Here is a 21,417-nt window from a genome sequence, read left to right as displayed (position 1 = left end):
ATAAATTACCAAAACAAAATCCAGATTTTTTTATTACCATAGAAAATTTTGAAAAACTAAAATAACACAAAAAATATTAAATAGAGAAAAAACTGCAGATCTTTATTAATTTTTTCACAAAAGTCACAATTTTTTTGAGCAAATCGCAATAAAAACGTGATTCCTGATTTATTCCTATTTTTACTGATTTAATTGCAACTAAAATGTGAATTATTAGACCTTGAAAAATAAGCCAAGTTTTGGAAAAATTACTGGTGATCATTATTTCTGCTTCATTGGTCTGATAGAAAAAATCACTAAATTATAATAAATCCACTAACAAGAGAAACATAAAGTCATTAAAATTCCATAACATCGATATTATAACATTTTCTATGTTTTCTGACTGTAAGCTTTCTGAAAAATAAACAAAGAATAAGGGTAGCAATATCTTACATTGCCAGAGCAAAGCTCAGCAAGAATGCAACCAAGTGACCAGATGTCAATCTTTTTGTCATAAGGAAGGCCTAATATAACTTCAGGTGCACGGTACGAACGAGACTGCACATATGAGCAAAGATGATCTGTTTGGAAGCAACTGCTGCCAAGATCTATAACCTTCACCTCGCACCTACTGTAACTTTTAACCAGAATGTTCTCTGGTTTTAAATCACAATGAATGAGGCCAAGTGTGTGCAAAAAATGTAATGCCTCCAGACATTGAATTGTTATTGACTGCATGACAAGAAAAAATGCATTAAAACCAAAAGGTTATCAACTAATGTAAGGTAAGCAACTTATATACTAAGTATCCAGTGAAAAGCAAAAAAATATCTATGATATATTTTGAAACGACTTGATAAAAATCAACTCACAATTTCTTTAACAAACCAACCTGTAATCTTGGCATGGTGAAATAGACCTCTCCTCCAGACTCTCTATTGAACTTGTGGAACTCATACAAGTTTGCCTTCAGAAGTTCACACACAATAAATAAATGCTCCTGCAGAAAATAAAACACATTATCAATGATCTAATGGGAACAATTTAGACAAGAATGTGAACATGAATAAGGAAAAAATGATACCACAAAGTAGAAGTGCCAATAACAAGAATCCATGGAAAAACTTTGTCAAACAAAATAATTGAGAAAGAATGGAATGTGTTATAATATACAACCAGAAATAAAATGTGATAGCCAGCCAAGAGAATTTTAACTTTTTTATAACAATTTCCACTTGTAAAGCTCAGAAAGACTCTTGTAATAGACCTACAACATGAAATTATGTTATAATCACCAATATCAATATGGCATTCAAAATCAATGTTTACCAGTCCAAATCAAATAAAACATCATTTGAGATGTTTACTTGGTTGTGTAATATGGGAAATATTTTACTATAGAAGAAAAGTTTATGGCACAAATCTGTGATAACTGCATTCTAATTCAAAGTCCTGATACACAATAATAATGATTGTTACCGAATCCCTGTTAAATTAGAACCAGAAAGATAAAAATTCAGAATCTGAAAATACAAAACAAGAGACAAAGATTTATCCTAGGAAAACCCTCCACCTGAGGGTGAAAAACCCAGCCACACCGAAATTGAATTTTATTATCAATATGAATCTGATACAATGCTTTTAAGTCTAACAAGCAATGGTTGTTATCACTTTAACAATCAATGATAACTTCTATCTTACATTCAGAATATGTCCTCTCTACAATAAGATGAGAATCATGAGATCACATATCAATTGAACATAGAAGGATAATACTGAAAGATTGAAAACTACAAGATTACTGAAAGCATATAATAAAATTGCCTTGCTTGAGAATTACTCTGCACTCTCCGAACAACCTGTTACAATACACGCAAAAATAAAACAGGAGCACGAAACAATATATCATGAGAGGACGGAAGACGGAAAGCAAAGACATCAAGAATTTGGTGACAGTTACAAAACAACTTGAAACTCCTCCCGCACCGACAAGAGACACCAAGGCAATGACACACGTGAACCTTACACCGATGGAGCTCACAGATGAAGACGAGAAAGAACTTCTTCGCGTAAGAAATACAAGGAGGATACCATACGTGCAAAAATCAATTGCAAGAAGAGTGCTAATCAATACAAAAGAACTGAAACACTTTCAGTAAAGTCACAGCGAATATAGAGCTCAAATTTTATGAAGTGAGCAGAGATGCAGCAAAATAAAGAGAATTCCACAGCCACGGCAGGAAACAATATCTACTGAAGTTACAAACATTAACAATCCCAACAATTGTAACGGTTGTCTTATATGACATGCGTAATGCTGCTATATGTCTCATTTATAGAGTGAATGTTGACAGAGAAAAAAGAAATATACTAGCATAGATATTGTCCCTTTCTCTAAGAAACAAGCATCTTAGGGTCGTGACAACAATAGACTCTGAATTTATATGCATTAATATATAAATAGTTAAATAAAAAAAGATGGAGCAATAAACAAAGCGAATGGGAATATGGGCAATGCAGTTAAAATCTGGTTCCCATAAAAAACATGAAATCCAAATCTTGAAATGGGTACCAACACCCTTTTATCAAGGAAGCTTGCACATTTAATGGCACTTCCAATTTTAGCTGGCACGAAAAAACAGGAAACAAACTCCAACATGTTTCCCCAGGATTAATCACAATAGCAACGCATGATTTCCAGGTCCAACATTCAAGCAGAAACAAATAGTCAAATAGTCAGTTTCACATTGTCAGAGTCTGTGATAGGATGGTATATAGATAATTGCCTGTGTTATACAAAACCATTACACCTATTCAGAATTATGATGTCAGATGACAAGCACTTTGCATGCACAACTTTCTCATTGTTTAAAATCGTCAATTTGTCCATAACAGAACCAAACAAGTTCATTGTGAGAGACAAATCCATTGAGAATTAGGTAATGAAATTAACATGTTTGATACTGAATGATGACCAGAAACACTAGATGATACTGTAAAGTACAACCAGCTAAAGCTTCTACAGGGGGTTCCTAAAACTTGCATCAAGACTTTCCAAGTATAACATGATTCTAAAATATAGCATAATGTTAGATACCAAGCATTTTCAACGAACTTCAACCTCTCAATCAAATTCTATATCCCTTTCCTGTCATAAACTAAATCATTAATCAACAAGCATTTTTCTCAACTTAATTGAAGTTCTTGAGTACGGTCCTTGAATGTTCTCTATTAGGGCTTCACGCCTCGAATGCAGTAATCATCACATTGTACATTTCTGTTGTCATGATGTGTTTTATTCCCAAACAAAACCCCAAACTTTCATATAAAGGTTATTATTTATTAATTAATAATTACCCAAAATAACAAAACAATGACAAGATCAATCTAGATGAATTTGTGTACTTTTCATGTGCTGTGATTTAGAAAGGACCTAAGCTTGACTTGCCTGAAACAGATAAACAACAAAGGCATCACAAGATAGATCCGATGCCACAAGTACTCTTGGACCAGACATGAAAACAATAAAGAAATGTAAACATTAAACACAAGCCAAAATCCTTTCCATGACAAATTCTAAAAAACATATGTGAGCCTATATGGGTAAATCATAGTTCACAAACTCAGACTCAGCAAACCCAAAATTTTCAACTCAGCAAACCTAGAAAGTACAAAAACTTAAAGCTTCTTACAAAAACATAACTTTTTTGCAAAATTCAATTACAAACTGTCTTAGATTAAAAAATGGCATCTCAAAAGAAAAATTGCATGGTTTTATAGCAAGAAAAATAAAAAATGTGTTTTAACCAGCTTTACCCACATTGGCATTGTTACCTGCATTTTCCTGTGTCTCTAAAAACTCAAGAGTTAAACTAGTAAAAACGGAGAGTGCTCACAGAGTTTGCAAGCTATGAGATAAATTACCCGACTGGATAAACTCAAACAGAATAATCCAAGATCAAGTAAAAATAGACCTGTGGGAAATAAAGCCCGCAAAGGCAACAAGCAGTTGATGAAGACCACTTTAAAGACTACGTCTAGAAAGCTGCATTGTAACACATTTGAGGCAGAGGTTGCTAAATGTCTTAGGGCAATGCAGAAGGGCACTAAGAATCTCAAGTTCCCTGGATGCAAATATGTAATGTTTCTTCCATTAAATGAGAAAAAAATAATATCTATGCATGGCGAATATAGAGGTGTCATTGGTTTGGACCAAAGAAGCATTAATCGTTTGGGGAATTAATCAGCAAACCAAAAGTATAAGCTTTTTTGAAAAAATGGGCAAAAAATCGGATCTACAAAAAATTGTAAAAAAATTGAAGAAAAACAATAAAAAACTATTTTTTTTTGTATTTAAGGGCATTTCCATAGTATAGAAATATTATAAGCAAATAAAACGAAGTTGTCACTTTGGTTGGGTGTGTTTGGGTACATTTGTACAAAAAACATTTATACATTTGTACAACCTAAAAACAAGAATTACAATTTAATAAATTAATAATATAATAAGAAATAATAATTATTAATTAAAAGATTATATATTATATAATATTAATATATGTTAATTTGAATTAAAAATATAATATAAAAAGTTAGTTATTATACTATAAATCATAGAGCAAAAATCGTTTGGGAAATAAATGGCAAATCGAAAAGTACCAAGATTTTTTGAAAAATGGGGAAAAAATCATATTTAAAAAAATGTAAAAAAATTTAGAAAAAAGATAAAAACTATTAAAAATAAATAAATTATAATTTCCATAACATAGATATATAACTATGTTGCCAAATTGGAATCATGTAGATGGGTGCGATCAATTTGTTTTGAGGGACAGGACATGTAGCCCAATCGAAAAACATATAAAAATCATAAATATATATTAATTATATGTTTAAAAACTAAATAATATGTACATTAAAAATTAAAATTATATATATATATAGTTTTTTAATTTATAATTTTATTAAATTATATAATTATTAACGACATACTAATATAATATATAATAATTTAAATTTTAGCATTAATTTATTATTTTTTTAATGAAATTATTTTAAATTATATATTAAAAATATATGTAAGAATTGTCGCTAATAAATTTTTCAATAAATATTAGAAGTTTATAATCTGGCAATTATATGTCATAGTTTGAATTTTAAATTTTGGATAATATGACACGACTAAGGTTTTAATTTTTTTAATTTTCAGGAATATAGAATGTCATTTACAGTTTCGTAGAAGTTAACAACATAGTAATGGCTCAAAAATTTAAAAAAATAAATGACCGAAAGGAAGCATTCAACATTTTAGTTTTATTAAAAGACCAAAAATAAGGCTAAGCGGGGAAAGCTAATTTATTCCCCGCAAGGAAGAACACGATATCTCGAGGTCATTGCACCGGTTTATTAGAACCCTAACCCTACCCGAAATCAACCTATTTTCGCAGGTTGCATTAGGATTTGTCAGTTTTTTCGCCGGCCAATTTTTGCGATTTTTAGACGCGATTTAAATGCGATTTTACAGGGTTTTAGTCGCGATTAATCGGCCAAAATCGTTGAGTATTAGTCAACGACTTCTTGCAATTTATATGGGGAAAAATCGACAAACCTGGTGATCCATGATTATTCGCGACTAATCGCAACTCAATGCCGATTATTGCTTTTGGTTTGGACAACACAGATACTTCAATGAAAATATTCATGTTCATCATATCACTGGTCTATATGCCAATAATGATGAGGATGAGATGATCTAGAATGTTGAATCCATAAACTTCAATGTAACAGTAGATATGTAATTTGCAACAAAATATGAGTTGGGAAATTCAGAGAACGCAATCAATGGACTACCCAGCATCAATGTAAATGAAAGAGAAATGTACAAGGAGCAGGGGCAAGGACTTGAGAGAAGGGGTAGAATGGCAGCTGGAAATCAAGCTTCGCAGAGAAGCTTACACAAGACAAAGAAATGACAATCAGATAGCTGTTGGGAAGTACATAACCCACCATGCTCACAACCCCATTATAAACTGAAGGAAACTCTAAATTTGGTCCAAGCTGCAATATCACGGAATGGATAACAAACCACTGAAGGCAGCACTGGAATCAAATATTGTGGTGACAAACTCTAAATTTTGTCCAGCCTGCAATATCACGGAATGGATAACTAACCATTGAAGGCAGCCTGGAATCAAATAATGGGGTGACCTTATTCATTAACTTCTTTCAACAAATATAAATACCAATATCACAACCAGAAATACTGCCCACAAAAGTACATTTCCAAAGACAACAAATTTTCAATAAAAACAGTGTACCTCGATCAAGACAGAATTGAAAAAGCAACACCTATCAAAGTTACATCAACAAATCAAATTAGAGGACAACTTAGAATCAGAAAATAATCAAACCATTTTTACCACGAGAAATCAACCAAGGTCCACAATTGTACAAAATTGTTTGAAGGCAACATGCATGAATGAAATAACAGTAAATATGGCAGCTTTGTCAACAATCAAAGCTTAAATATAATAATATTTGAAGTCACTACTAACAACATAAAGCTTTCATCTTGAGAAAAATGTCTTGACGACGAGTACAATGAAATTAATCTTTTGTTTCCAGATTCATCTTCAAAGACAGCTATGCACAGGGGAACATGCATCTGAAATATGTTACAAGCACTCAAGTCAAGCACTAAATATAATAGACTATTGTTCCATAAAGAATCTAGAAAATGTAAGGAACAAGAATTGAAATCTTTTTCCCAAAATTTAAGTGAAAATAGTAAAAAACAAGGGTCAAGTAGCAATTTTGTAATCACCAGTGCAGATTGTGTAACCACTGGCACGGTCTTGTAAACCTGGGATATCTTCTGACCACCAGGACAATTTAACTGACAGAAACCAGCAGTTTTGATATGGCTCAAACAACAACAGGGAAATCAAAATGAATAGACACAACCTTTGGCACTACAGATCCCCAAAGAAAGCTTCCAGCATACAGGAAGACTTCCAAACAACCTCAACTAAGCATTGGAGAGTCAAAAGAAGAGTTCTAGGAGTTTAGAAACACATTTGTAAGCTTCCAACAAAAGTAAAATCTCAATTCCAATACGCTTGACATAGAACAAAAACAGCTCTAAAGATATAGTCCTCTCTTTGTAGTCAATTTTCCAAACAATATAATGAATAATCTGGTAGAGACGTGTTATTGGCACCTACCAGCAGGCTCCTCCATTTTGGAGGTTCTCTGGTAAAAGTGTCCAGAATTTTGTGTTCATTTTTCCTAAATATTTCAACTATTGCACAATCGAACTAACTTCCAAGAGGAAATTAATAGTTATAAGTAGAGCAGTGTTAGGTCCCTGATATTTTCTCTTTCTAAATATAATAAGGTGAAGCATTTATGATGGCATATAGGACAGCAGACCCTGCTATTCTTCTTTTGTGAAGTGATGAACTTCTGCTATTCAATTTGATAATGAACTCTCCCACCCTCTCAACATTCTCCTCACTTATTGAATCGTGAAAAGGCAATGCTACTAAACTACTTATGTATTTGACCTAAACCCTAAACCCTCTTAATTAAGATGAGGGGATGTAACCCTACACAGTTAGTAACCTAAACACTCTTAATTAAGAGAGGTTTGGCCTACATAGTTAAGCCTATTAATAAGGAGGATGGGTCTATTCAAAAATATCATAACTTCAAAATTTTCTATATTCATATATTATATTCTGTTTAGTGGAGGTGGAGGATAAGTCTCTCCCAAAATATCTTAAAACTTCAAAATGCTAGATTCATATGTTATTATCTATTTATTGGAGGTCACCACCTCAAAGTGATCTATTATTTTTTTATTTTAGTTTTTGCAATTATTCCCAAGAAATATATAACAAGTGGTATCAAGGCTATAATGATTTGGCCCCACAATTTTGTTTCTGCCATAACTTTTAAACCATTGTGAATTTCGACCTAATTTTTTATAGGTTTAGAGATATACATAAAATACATGCTTGGAAAAATAAGAGATTTATTATAAGTTTTGTGCAAGTTATTGGAATTTTATGTTTTTCCATTAATTTGCTCTACACATTTCAGAATTTTTTTTAACTTACATTTTTTATAAAATTATAAAAAATTAAGTAGGATTAGTTCTTTGCATAGTTGCACAGAGATTCCTGACATAAGGATGCGGGGATGAGTTGGGGGACCAAGGGCCTAAATTTGGGGACGGTGAGGGGACAACAAGGGGACGATGGCAGAGCAGTGGTGGGGGGCTGGTGCTGATATAAAAATAGAGGTGAATGGAAATCTTCAAGGCAAAATCTGCAATATAACATCTCTGTGAGTGCCCCATGAAAGGCCAACTAGTTTTCACAATGTTAAAGGGTGCAATCAGTATGTAATGGCATGTGACATATAGCAAGTGACCTAGTGACGTCCTCAACAGAGGTGGCAGAGGTGGCAGAAGTGGTGGTGTTCTGGGCAGATGTTTCCCCCAAGTCCCCAAGTCTTGGATACATCCCCATGGAACACTGGACTTCTTTGTAATTTGTTGTTAGATACAAAATACATTCCTTAATTTACTTCTCAACGTTTGTTCAAAACACGAATATTGAATTCCATCATAGCCCATTGTTCAAAATTTTACAATTACAACTCGCACTAGATAGTATCTTTCCTTGATTAATAAAAAGGAATCTAGACTTTTCTATGAATATTGAATCCAATGGCCCTCTTTATTATCAACAACCTAAAATCGAGGGAATAATTCCACCAATATGTGAAACAATGATACATTTTACTAAAGATGACTTATTTGAATCATTTGCAACATCTTTAAACAAGGTTTAAATAGGCTTTAAAAACAAATAATCATAATTGAAACACCAAAAAAACCACCAAGGTGGATACAATCCTAATAGGCAAAATCAAGGGATAGAACAATCTTTTCTAGGTCCAAACAACATTACCAATCTGCTCCCTAGAGGTCCCAAGTTCGGGTCCAAACCCGGTAGGCCTACAGGACCATCTAGGGCCCATTTGTTGGCTTGTGGGTTTGTCCCAAGCAAACCCAAGGCCAACTAGTAAATTTTGCCACCTTTTTTAAATTTGACTTTTTTTACACCAAAAAGTGCAATTCAGCCTCCCCCAACCTCTCCCCAACCCTACAAAGTGGTATAGAAGACATCTAAGAGAAAAAACCAGACTCATTTCTCATATTATGAATGAGAAACAAAAATATTATTCATCATTGCTGAACTTTTTTTCTTGCCTGTCATTGCATGAATAGAATTGAAGATTGATCGGTGAACATTCTGAACTGCTTGGTTTGTTCTTCCTACGCATTTACAAGAATTCATTGTTGTCAACCAGATCATAGAGAAAGATGTCTTCAAAAGAGGTAGGTTTTTTTTCCTACATTTTTTTTGCAAATGAACTATCTTGTTTTGTTTAGTTTTCATTCTTCTAGGAATATACAACAAATGAATTAAGTTGTATATATATTTTTTTTTGCTTTCTTTTGTTTCAATTCTTCGAATGTGTTGTTTATGGCATCTGGTTCTAGCTCCATGAGCCAACCCCACTTCAAAAAAGACCCAAGCTCTCCCCTTTGGAAATATGTTGAAATGGTACAACAACTTCCAGGTGGTTAAAGTTATATTTGGATTTGTGGTGAATGTAATGTTAGATATGCGAGCTCATACAGTCAAGTGAAAGGCCATTTGTGCAAGATTCTTGAACAAGGCATCAAATTTTCCCTAGGCAAAGATGGTGATGGCATTCCAGAATCAGAAGTCTTGGCATATATTAATGACAAGAAAAAGCGGCTCAAGCAGCTTGACACAAATCACATCATCCTTTGTTAAAGAAAGGATCTTGATGGATGAAGGCCCCTCTAACACCTCCTAATCTTCAACTAACAAAGAGCCACACATTTTTGTCCACACTTGAAGAGCAACTTATGGGCCTACACACAAGAGATCAAAGGAACTGTTGCAAATGGCATTTCAAAATGTATCTCGAGTGATTATCGATCAACACATAGTGAAATGTCTCTATACGAATGGACTGGCACTTAATGTTGTTCAGTCACAATATTGGCAACATATGGGGAAAGCAATTAATGAGGCTCAAAAAGGGCACTTCTTGTGAGGTGTGAAAATTTTGTACCCCGCGTTGGCACTTATTGAAGGCTTGAAGCAGTTGCTCCTACGCTTCTTTCTCCTTCAATGAATTTTAGTCACTTACAATGAAAATACAGTCAAGTAGCAAAACACAATTTCTTTCTCAATCCCTGAGCAACTATAGTTATGTGCTGAAAGCAGCTCGAGATCAAGGGTCCAATCTCAACGAAAAGGGAAGAGCTTCAAAACACAGCAAGACATCAATTCTTAAAACTAAAGTTATTTAGTATCCCTGATCTGCTCAAATATCAGGGTGAAAAGCTGCATTTTCTTGAATTATTATTAAATAAATTTTAAAGTTAATCATATATTAAAATTAACTTTATTTATAATTTTATTATTCTATTATCTATTAACTAATTAACTTTATTAATATTGTATAAGGATTATAAATATGTCTATGTATTAAAACTCATAGTTCACAAACTCAGACAACTTGGCAACTTCAAAAATTGCTTAAATTTATTTAAACACACTTTTCTTTTTGTTTTTTTTGTTTTTTTTTTTTGCAAAATTCAATGACAAAATACATCCACCGAGTCCATAAATGAGTACAAAAGTTTTTTCTACTAAATTTGATTAACTTGAATACAAATTGAGCACAAAATTGCATAATCATGTGGAATCCTAATATGTGTACCTTGGAGAAGTCTTAGAGTGAGCTTTGTCTAGAATCATGTGCGTACCTTCCAAAGGACAGAGAGCAAATTTTATTTTAGGTATTGTCCTTGCCAAGGTCAGAGAGCGAATTTCATCATGTCCCTATCAAGGTCCTAGAGCGAATTATTTCCAATTGATGTACCTCCCGAAGGTCTTGGAGTGAATTTCAATTCAAGGTCACATCCCTTAGAAAGGACATAGAGCGATTTTTGTTTACAAGTCATGTCCTTGGAAAGAACACAGAGCAAATTTTATTTTTAGGTCCTGTCCTTGCTAAGGACGTAGAGCAAAATTCTTATCAAGAGTCTTGTCCTTGCTAAGGACATGGAGCGAGTTTTTTCCTTTGACCTTGTCCTTCCAAGGGACATAGAGCGAATTTTTTTCATGGTCGTGTACCTTACTAAGGTTCAAGAGCGATTTTCATTTTAGGTCATTTCCTTGCTAAGGAAATGGAGCAAACTATTTACCTTGACCTTGTCCTTGCTAAGGCATGGAGCGAATCATGTGTGTACCTTGCAAAGGACACAAAGTGAAATTCATCAAAAGCAAACATTTTGGCACCAAGATCAATTTAAAATTCGAATTGCTAAAAGAACTCTAATGTGTCAAGTCGGCCAGCATGAGGAAGACAATTTGTTATTTTATTTTTAGATTAAGTCGGCCTTATACCCAAAAGACATGACCTTTACCCTAGGCGCCTATAAAGGAGAAGTTAGAACATTCATTTTAACCATCAACTTAAACATTTTCTTCTCTCCAAATGCGAATTTGGGAGCAGATTTAGCGAATTTCTTCAGCTAGGCATCAAATTTTGTCAACACACAAGCGAATTTCATCAGAATATAGGCTAATTGCTCCAGCACAAGGGCGAAATTGGACATTGAAGGTGCAGACCTGGTAATCAAAGAAGATAATTTCAATCATTAAAGGAGCAGGTCTGATGTTTTGAGAAGGCAAATTTATAATTGGAGCATCAGGTTGGAGCGAATTGGCCCAGTTAAGAGACCTATCAACCAGCAGATTTCATCATTAGACAGCCCAGATTTGCCCTAGGACATTAAGTTTGCCTTCCACACAGTGAATTCATTGATTATTGTCAGTACTTTGATCAGATTTAGAAAGAAATCATCAAAAAATCAAAAAGATTAGATCAAGCTGTATATCATGTGTGTTTGATGTGCAATTGTTCATTTTGCAGGAGGTAAAGAAAGAGATCAAATGGGCCAGGTTAAAGGAAGATTGGAACAAGGATCTCAAGGAGAGAATTTCAGCACCAAGGTCAAGATACAAGGAAGACCTCTTCAAGAAGCTTCATCAGCATCAAGAACACCTCAGGTGCACAAAGAAGACTCAAAGTGCTAAACACCTGCAAGCAGTAGAGCAGGATATCTTCAAGGTTCTCATTCTATCACATTGACATGGAGAGATCATAAGATGGCAAAGGGGAGATCATACAACCATCATAAGGCAAGATATACAAGCAAGGATTGAAGGAATGACTTGACCATTACAAATGCTCCTTATCACCACTATGCGAGATCAAGAGGAAACTTCATCAGCAAACACTAGAGCATGAAGGAAGGATAACATACATGATGGAAGAATGTTTGACAATCTTGCATTCCCTTTGGGAATCCAAGAATCGAAGTCAATACATTGAAGAGTTACATTCAACCAGGTGCACCATTCATCAAATGTATCAAGAACAAGGGAAGAACAATCAAGGTCATCACACAATATACATGATTAAAGAAGCAGATAGTTTCAGAAGAGTTAATCAAAGTATGCTTATCATCATTACATTGAGCAAATTGGATAATGTTAAGTATCAAGAGATATTGTTCAACGTTCTTTGACCAAGCACAGGTGCATGATTGAGGTGGCATCCCAATCACTATTCCTCCAATCAGAAAGGTCCACATCAACATGTCTAGATGCAATGCACCTGGTTCATACATGGATGCACGAATTCCGACGTACCTACCCTCAACATCTATTGGACCACACTCATTGGATGTAATTTTCCCATTGGCTAAGGAGAGTTTGTTGTAACAAACCCTAATTAGGGTTTCACTGTAAAATCTTGGCCATTGATGGAGAATCAATCCTGACCGTTAATTGTAAATGAGCTCTCTATAAAAGGCTCAAGCTCTTCATTTGTAAAGGTTAATAGTTGGTTAATAGCGAATAGTTAGCTAATAGTGATTAGAATAGAATAACAATTGGAATAGAAATTAGATTAGGAGAAGGCAAAGATTGTTGCCAAACCTTGTTGTAAAGAACAAGTGATTTCATTGAAGTTATGGTGAATTTGATTTGTTATTTCAACGACTCGCATGGTCTTTGTTTCTCAATTTACTTTCATGTTTATTAGATTGAGTGGAGGAATATGTTGAATGTATTTGTGTGGAATCCATTTAATCCATACCACAAGCCTCTTGTTGATTGTATGTGTGCCTTGTGTGGTCAACTGGAATGATATGAGCTTAACTTTGAATCGTTCTACACTCATTGCTTATGCATTAACTTGAATGGTGATCAATGTTTGATGGTATTGATTTGAACATCTTTGGAATCCCCTTAGAAGATTGCACTAATCTTGTGTCAAATTGTTCAAGTTGATGGTGAGACCTCGCTCAGTAGGGTTCCATATAGTCATCCATCCATGTTCTTACATTCTAGGCCTAGAATATATCTTCTCAACCCTTTAACTTTTGCCATTTTTTCAAAATCAAGCTAGTTTAGGGCAAAGAGCATCACCATATAGTAACATAAGATGATCGAGTTCCAGCAAATCAAGCATTCAGGCATTCGAATGTAAGTCCCCTTGTGATTCCATCATAATCACATCAAACCACTGAACTTATCCACACATAGTGACCCTACATTCATGAACCTTGGAGTCTTTTCAAGTGATCCTTAAGCTAATCTTCAGCATTTGAGAGATTTTGTTCAAGAGAGGATAAGATACTGAAAAATAAATTGAATGAATGATTCAATAATCGGATAATCTATTCAACAATATACAAGCATATATAAAGAGATTACAAGGACGACGTTCTAAATTAAGAACAAGTCGTTTAAAGTGAACTACTAAAAAGCTAAACGCTAAATAAAGCTAATTAACTAAAAAGAAAAAGCTAAATGCTAAATAAAGCTTAAAAGCTAATTAACTAAAAAGCTAAATGACCATTAAACAAGGAACTAAATATAGGTGACTAAAATATAATTAAATATTCTAATACCCTCCCTTAATGGTCATTCTATCTACTAACTACCCTACAAAAGACACTGCAGGTCTTTTGATCACAAATGAAAAGAACACTCTGCTGCAGTGGAGACCCTCCCTGGATCTGAAAAGTGTTAATGACCAAGAATACCAGAATCCATCCAACCTAACGTTGGGTAACCAAACTGAAAACTGAAACCATGATTTTGAGGAAAATCGGCAAACCCTTTTGCAGAAGAGTATCAACTCCACAACTGACTGCAAGATACCACAGTTGCAGATGTTTGCCCTGGCAGGTGCAACCCAAACTAACTGCAACAAAGCACGATTTTGAGGAAAAAACCGTCAAACCCTGAAATAGGAACCCTCGAAAAGAGAATTTACGATTTTGAGGAGAAAAACAAAAAACCAAGAAATTTGAGGTTACAAATCACCGTTTTTGTGGAAAAAAAGGGTAAAACCCAAATAACTAAAATCTTACGCGAATATTGCGGATTACAAATGAGATAAGTTTAAAGGGAAAATTATAAACCCTGCGAACAATTTTTGAGGAAAAAATCATGAAAACCCTCCCATGATTTTTTGTGGAAAAAATCAGAAAATTGACAGACAATTTTTCAGGAAAAAATCGTGAAAACCCTAGGACCTGTAAGACGAGGTCTGGCCTAAATCAATCTGATCAAGGCAATGATATTCAGATATCGTGAACATGCATTGTTTCCAGGTGTTGTGGCAGTTGTTGAACTTCTGTCTGTGTTCCAACATGATGTTGGTCAAAGATGCCATCACAGAAACTGAGGTTGAATGTGGTCAACCTAGTGAAGGCACAAAGAATGAGACGGAAGATTTTGATTAAAATTCAAAATAGAAGCAACTGCACAAAAAATCTGAAACCCTGGAGGAGGATTTTGGCACGAATTCTAAGGTGCAAATTTCGAGGTTTGGAAGAAACCCAGAAATTAAAAAATTTCTGCAAACTTAAAACAGCATAAATGGTGCCCAAAAAAACAGCAAAAATCCCAACATGCACAGAAATAGCAGAAATTGTGAACTATTTTTAAATTGCTGGAACAAAATTCGAGGCACAGAAAACGAGGCAACCAGAAAAATCTGAGATCAACCCAAAAAACTCTCGAAAAACCCACCAAGAATCTAAAATCAGAATACAAATCCGACAGCTCAAAAATCAAGGCTCGGAAAACGATGCACCCAGAAAAATATGACAACAACCCAGTTGAGGTCTCGAAAAACCCATCAAGAATCTGCAAGCAAAATAAAATTTCAACTTGAACTGAAGGGTCAAAACCCTAGTCGAAAATTGCAAAAACCCTAGGAAAATTTTCAATTTGCAAAAAAAAACTCCAGGTTGCAGGCCCGAAAATCTCCAGAACTCTAAAAAAACATGAACTGCTGCCCAGCCCACGAACCAGAAACACTCGAAACCCTCAAAAGCCTTCAAAAAAGCAAAATTGTTTTTTTATAAAAAAACAATAAAAAAAATTCTGGAAAATATTCCAGAAAGAAGGCCATGAATTTTTATTAAAAAATTCGCCAAACTTTAAAGAATCCCATTGACCCGCTTTGATACCATGAAAAATAAATTGAATGAATGATTCAATAATCGGATAATCTATTCAACAATATACAAGCGTATATAAAGAGATTACAAGGATGACGTTCTAAATTAAGAACAAGTCATTTAAAGTGAACTACTAAAAAGCTAAACGCTAAATAAAGCTTAAAAGCTAATTAACTAAAAAGAAAAAGCTAAATGCTAAATAAAGCTTAAAAGCTAATTAACTAAAAAGCTAAATGACCATTAAACAAGGAACTAAATATAGGTGACTAAAATATAATTAAATATTCTAATAGATACTTTAGGTATTTTATTATGTGTTCGCATGTGCGTAAAAAACACATCAACAAGACTGAGGTTCGAATCTCCACCAAAGGAAGAAGATGAGCGAGACGGAGTTAAATGTGGACAAGATTGTGTTGTCCCAATGAGGTGCATTTTTCCACTAGGATGAATTGATGAATTTTAATGAACTTTTGTTGTCCAGATGGAGTTCGAATTTCCCCTAGAGGTTATTTTAATGAGTTTTGACAAGTTTTGGAGTCCAGATGAAGGACATTTTTTCCGTGAAGCTGAATTTGTGGACAAAGTGAATGAAATGATGATTTTTTACTGTCCAGATAAGGGTCGATTTTCCCCTCAAGGTTATAATGTGCAAATTCGGTGAATTTAAATGAAAATTATTTGTCCCAATGGGGTTCGATTTTCCCCCAGGTGGCTGGAGTTAAATTCAAGTGAAGTTTTAAATGACAGGTGTGCCCCAAATGATATGATTTTGCCTTGCTACAATTATTTAATGATCAGAGGGATTACATTTGATGATCAAGTGTAATGAGGTTCGAATCTCCACCAAAGGAAGAAGATGAGCGAGACGGAGTTAAATGTGGACAAGATTGTGTTGTCCCAATGAGGTGCATTTTTCCACTAGGATGAATTGATGAATTTTAATGAACTTTTGTTGTCCAGATGGAGTTCGAATTTCCCCTAGAGGTTATTTTAATGAGTTTTGACAAGTTTTGGAGTCCAGACGAAGGACATTTTTTCCCTGAAGCTGAATTTGTGGACAAAGTGAATGAAATGATGATTTTTTACTGTCCAGATAAGGGTCGATTTTCCCCTCAAGGTTATAATGTGCGAATTCGGTGAATTTAAATGAAAATTATTTGTCCCAATGGGGTTCGATTTTCCCCCAGGTGGCTGGAATTAAATTCAAGTGAAGTTTTAAATGATAGGTGTGCCCCAAATGATATGATTTTGCCTTGCTACAATTATTTAATGATCAGAGGGATTACATTTGATGATCAAGTGTAATGAATTTAATGTCGAATGTGGAATCCCAATGCTGATCAATTTTTCACTAGACTGATATAAGGCAAATTTTTTATCCCACATTGCTTGTGTGGTGAACTTGGAAGGTGAAAACATAAATAAAGGAACCCAGACAGCATTAAAGTGATATTATAATGCCTTTGATGTGATTGATTGAAAACTGATTGGAGGCGCCATTGCTGGTTAGAGGGTTCCAATTTGTCCAAGTGCCTGATAGCGCCATTGGTGGAGGGATCTCAAAGCATTTCATGTAAATGCCATTTCTGATTTGAAGCGATTTTGTGTGTGGCGCCACCATTGGACGAAAGAAAGCGATTTTGAGTGAGGCTGACTGCACCACATTTGTGGACAGATTTATGTGTATTTGGATGCGCCATTGTTTGTGAAGGGGCGACTTTGACCAAGTGTATGTTGGGCACCATTGTTGAAGGGTCTACGACATTGTGTTAGATGCCATTGTTGAAGCTTCACATCCCAGCATTGTTCTCAAACTGAAACTACATTCCCAGCCACTAGCTTGTGCCAAGGCATGGTCATTTTGGGGTCCAAGGAAGCAAATCACCTTGTGCGTGGAGGTGCGTCATGGCTGTGACCACTTCCAGCCATTGATGTGAAGTTTATTCTTGTGTTCTCAGACCTTGCAAGTGACATTTTCAGACATTTGGAGGGCGCATTCAGACATTGTCTTCATAAAATTAGACTTCAATATACCATTTTCTGAGTGTGTTCAGACCTGGACATTCACTTTTGGGCTTCAAATACTTCATTTTCTGAGTTGTTTGAAGTGTCCTCAAACTTACATTTTGTGATCAAACCTTATTTAAGCCTGAAAATCAGGTTTATAGAGGGGTTCTGTGCCCTATATTCATCAAAATTCATGTGTTTTTCAGAATTTATGTTCCATATCATTGAAATTTCTGATTTTGAACCTTTAAATGTAGCAAAATTATTTAAATTCAGAACCTAGGAAATTCTGAAAGCAAGTTAACATAATTATTTTACCATGATATTAACTTCAAGCTTCATATATGTGCCATGTCTAAGGCAGGAATATCAGTGAGGAAAAATCAATTGAAGGTTGTCCAAGAGAGCTTCTATCCGGAGTCGCTGATATCATCCCGATGGAAGAAGATCACGGACACAAACATGGAGTACCTGGACACGAAGCAGATGAGGCAGAAAAGGTTCAGAGTGAAGAATCATCTTCCTTCCACCCTATCAGCTAATATCATGAAGAGTGGAATCTAAAATGCGGCTGGTTTTCCACCATCCATCCAATGCAATGAGCTTGTAATCGAGTGTGCAAAGCATTATGATCCTCAAACCAGAATGATCAAATCACCTAAGGGAGCAGTGCTTGTGTACCTAGCTGAGGAGTCCATTGGAGAAGTGTTTGCAATTCCTAGATGCACGGACATGCAAGAGATGACTAAGGAAGAGGCTTAGCAAAATTTGAAAGAAGAGCAGAAACATGTATGACAATTATGAACAATGAGTGGGTCCTCGAGACGAGGCGTCACCACTCCAGGTTACCCAAGAGGCTCCTAAGTTCAGACTTCAAAGAGGAGTACAGTGACTTAGTATTTTTGCTCAATCGAGCCATGGGAGCACATCAGGGGAGGGCACTATTTGAGAATTGGATATACTATTTTATTGAAGAAATATCAAAAGGAACAATGATCAATTGGGCAAAAATCAGAGCGGCTCTAACAACGAAGCTGAATTCAAAGTGGCTCTAAGAGGACTGCAGCTAGGGATGGAGCTTGGGGTGCAGAGAATTCATCTAGAGGGAGACTCACTAAATGTGGTTAATGCGGTCCGCTGTAACAACACCCCTAGTTGGCACCTTAACCAGTGGCTTCAACCGATTTTGGTGCTGCTAGCCACCTTTGATGAATTTCGAATTAGCCACATCTATAGGGAAGGCAATGGAGAGGCTGACAGACTCTCTAAAATGGCGATTGCCGATGGTGACCCACCCTTGGCACTCTAATTGGGTCGTTCTGACTGGTTTGATTTTCTCATATGAGCTTCCACCGGTTGATATGGTCCGAGTATCTTGCCAAGTAATGGTGCTTTCTGGTTGAGACTGCCGGTTGTGGACTCAATTGATTGTCTTCTCCTTCCAGCTGATATGTTTCTCCGATTAACCTATCGATGTTGGTACTGTAGTATTGCCTCCACCGGTTGATATGGACTCTCGACTATCTCACTGGTGGTGGTGCTCACCAGTTGAGTTACTTGCCAGTTGCATTCTCCATTTCTCCTTCCGATTGAGAAGTTTCTTCGATTGAATTACCGGTTGGGGCACAAACCAGTTGCATTACCTCCCCGCTTGCCTCTATATTTTTTACTTAACCTAATGATCGTGGCTTTCGGTGGATAGATCGACCGATTGATGTGTTCACCAGTTAAGATTTCCACTTGCCACCGAGTCGTGGCTCTCTGCAATCATTATTGGTCTGTGTCGGTTTGCGCCCCGTGGCAATTGGACATGTGTGTACTTTTAATTGATATTTAGTTACGACTAGATCCTATCTGGATATGCATATAATTACTTGATGGATAAAGACGGTCGACATTAAGTTCACGAACTTTGGATCAGAAGTTGATTGGACTCTATCATTTCACGCGTGTGTGTATTCAATCGACATGTGCTACTTGTCTAGCGCCTGTATTATCACAGGTACAGAGCCAATGCTGATATCCCGACCTTTTTTCCTTGCAACGATCATATACATGGGGACTAGCAAGCAAAGAGCGAAGCTTTTAACTCAAATGGTGTTTAAACACCGCCTGGTGGGGGAGATTGATGCCACGTTGGACAATATTGATGGCAACTTGAGAATATCGCTTCCCCAAAATTATTATATGTCCTTGGCCAACGGGGCGGAGGTGAGAAAGTTTGTGATTGTGAGCTCTCTGGACTTTGATGCTCTTCAAGAAACCCGGCCTGCCATTACCAAGAATATTGAATTTCTGCTTAAGGCAGCAAGCATTCAAAATGGCTTCACGTCGGAATGGAGGGAAAAGTATCTTTGAGATGAAGGGTTAGCGGGTGCAGAAGGTTTTGGTATTCTAGAGAATGGAGACTTGGTTGATGGCAATGACTGGGGGTTTGGGCTTGGCAAGGAGTGGTTCCCTAATGACTATCGACTCCCTAGGGAGAAGGCTGAATCGGCGGCTCATTCCACCTGTGGCACTGAATGAACTATAATCCTAGATGCGGCTCGTGTTCCTGTGGATGATGACTCGAAAGACTCCCATTGATTCCGGTTGTCACCTTTCTCCGATTTCTCTGTTTTCTGGTTATTGTTTTTTGTTTAAAGACCTCTGGCCGGTTCTGCTATCTTCAACGATTGTCGGCTGGTGTTTTGTACTTGTCCAGCCTCCATTGCTGGTTCTTTTTGTATAAGGAATAGAGCTAGGGTAGGAGGTTTTCTTCCTGGTTCTTTCCCCCTGCCGCTCTCACTGAACCAGGCCTTGTATTCACCTATTTTGATTAATATAAGGGTGCTGCCCCTCTGCAGCTATTTACTTATTAAAAAAAAAAATCATAAGTGATAACCTTGACATCCAATTGAGAGGTTTCGAGAAAACGCGGACATTCAATATGACTTCCTATCTTGTATACATACTTGCTAGATATGTTGTGTACAAAGGATTGATACACAGAGGCGAAGTTCAATCTGCAACTCCATCTGCACAAGATTGAACATTACAGAAGGGTGAACGATGCTTTCACCATGTACATCACAAGACTGCTGCAAGGCGGGATCCACAAATGGTCGTCCAAGGAGGCAATTGCACTTATTGAGAAGTACGTATCATGGTATATCCAATTTCCTACCTTCACATACCTAAGGATTCAGGGATTTTAATTTATACCATACAAGCTTCCTAGGAATCTGACAAACAAGATGGTTTTGTTGGAGGTAGTGCGACAACTTTTGGAGTTTGATTCTCTCCAAAAGGAGAAGCACTGATTAGGGATAACTCTTCCAATTGCACTTGGAAAGACGATGGAGGTATGCCACACTGTGGCCGCAACAAATTCAGTTATTGAAGAATTGGAGTTCTATCGTCTTCAAACCTATAAGAGCTGAGATCGATTTGATCCATTTCAAAGAATTGTAACGATCAAAGGAGGAAGATTTATACACAGAATCGACATCAAGGGCTATTGGGCTAATCTCATGGGTGAGCTTGTGGTTAGAAAGAAGATGTGGTCTCATATGTCAGTGGACTTAATGAGAAAGTGTGATTTTTTCTTCATTCCAGATCAGGTTCAGGACGACGGTGAGCATGTCCATCCGCAACATGTAAATGAGAAAGACAAACCCATCATGTTGTCCAATTGGACGCAACCTGAGTTGGTAGACTTGAATGTTTTAATGAGAAAAGTGAATGATTACTCCAAGGAATGGGTGGACAAGTAAGTCAATGAG

The 21,417-nt window shown here is 36.0% G+C and overlaps 1 protein-coding gene across 6 annotated transcripts in view; it reads right to left on the bottom strand.

The window, feature by feature from the left end:
• The window catches only part of LOC131064560 (uncharacterized), a 52,380-nt gene that overhangs the window by 14,944 nt on the left and 16,019 nt on the right, over positions 1–21,417 (bottom strand). For all 6 annotated transcript variants that reach the window (XM_057998734.2, XM_057998731.2, XM_057998733.2 and 3 more), the window contains 2 exons: positions 875–982; positions 436–714 (listed from right to left, as the gene is read on the bottom strand). In XM_057998734.2, the coding sequence (XP_057854717.2) occupies positions 436–714; positions 875–982 (387 nt within the window). The remainder of the gene's footprint in view (positions 1–435; positions 715–874; positions 983–21,417) is intronic.

This window comes from Cryptomeria japonica, chromosome 8 (assembly GCF_030272615.1).
Source record: "Cryptomeria japonica chromosome 8, Sugi_1.0, whole genome shotgun sequence".
Lineage (NCBI taxonomy): Eukaryota > Viridiplantae > Streptophyta > Pinopsida > Cupressales > Cupressaceae > Cryptomeria > Cryptomeria japonica.
The sequence above is the reverse complement of the archived record's forward strand: the minus strand, read 5'-3'. Positions and strand labels throughout refer to the sequence as shown.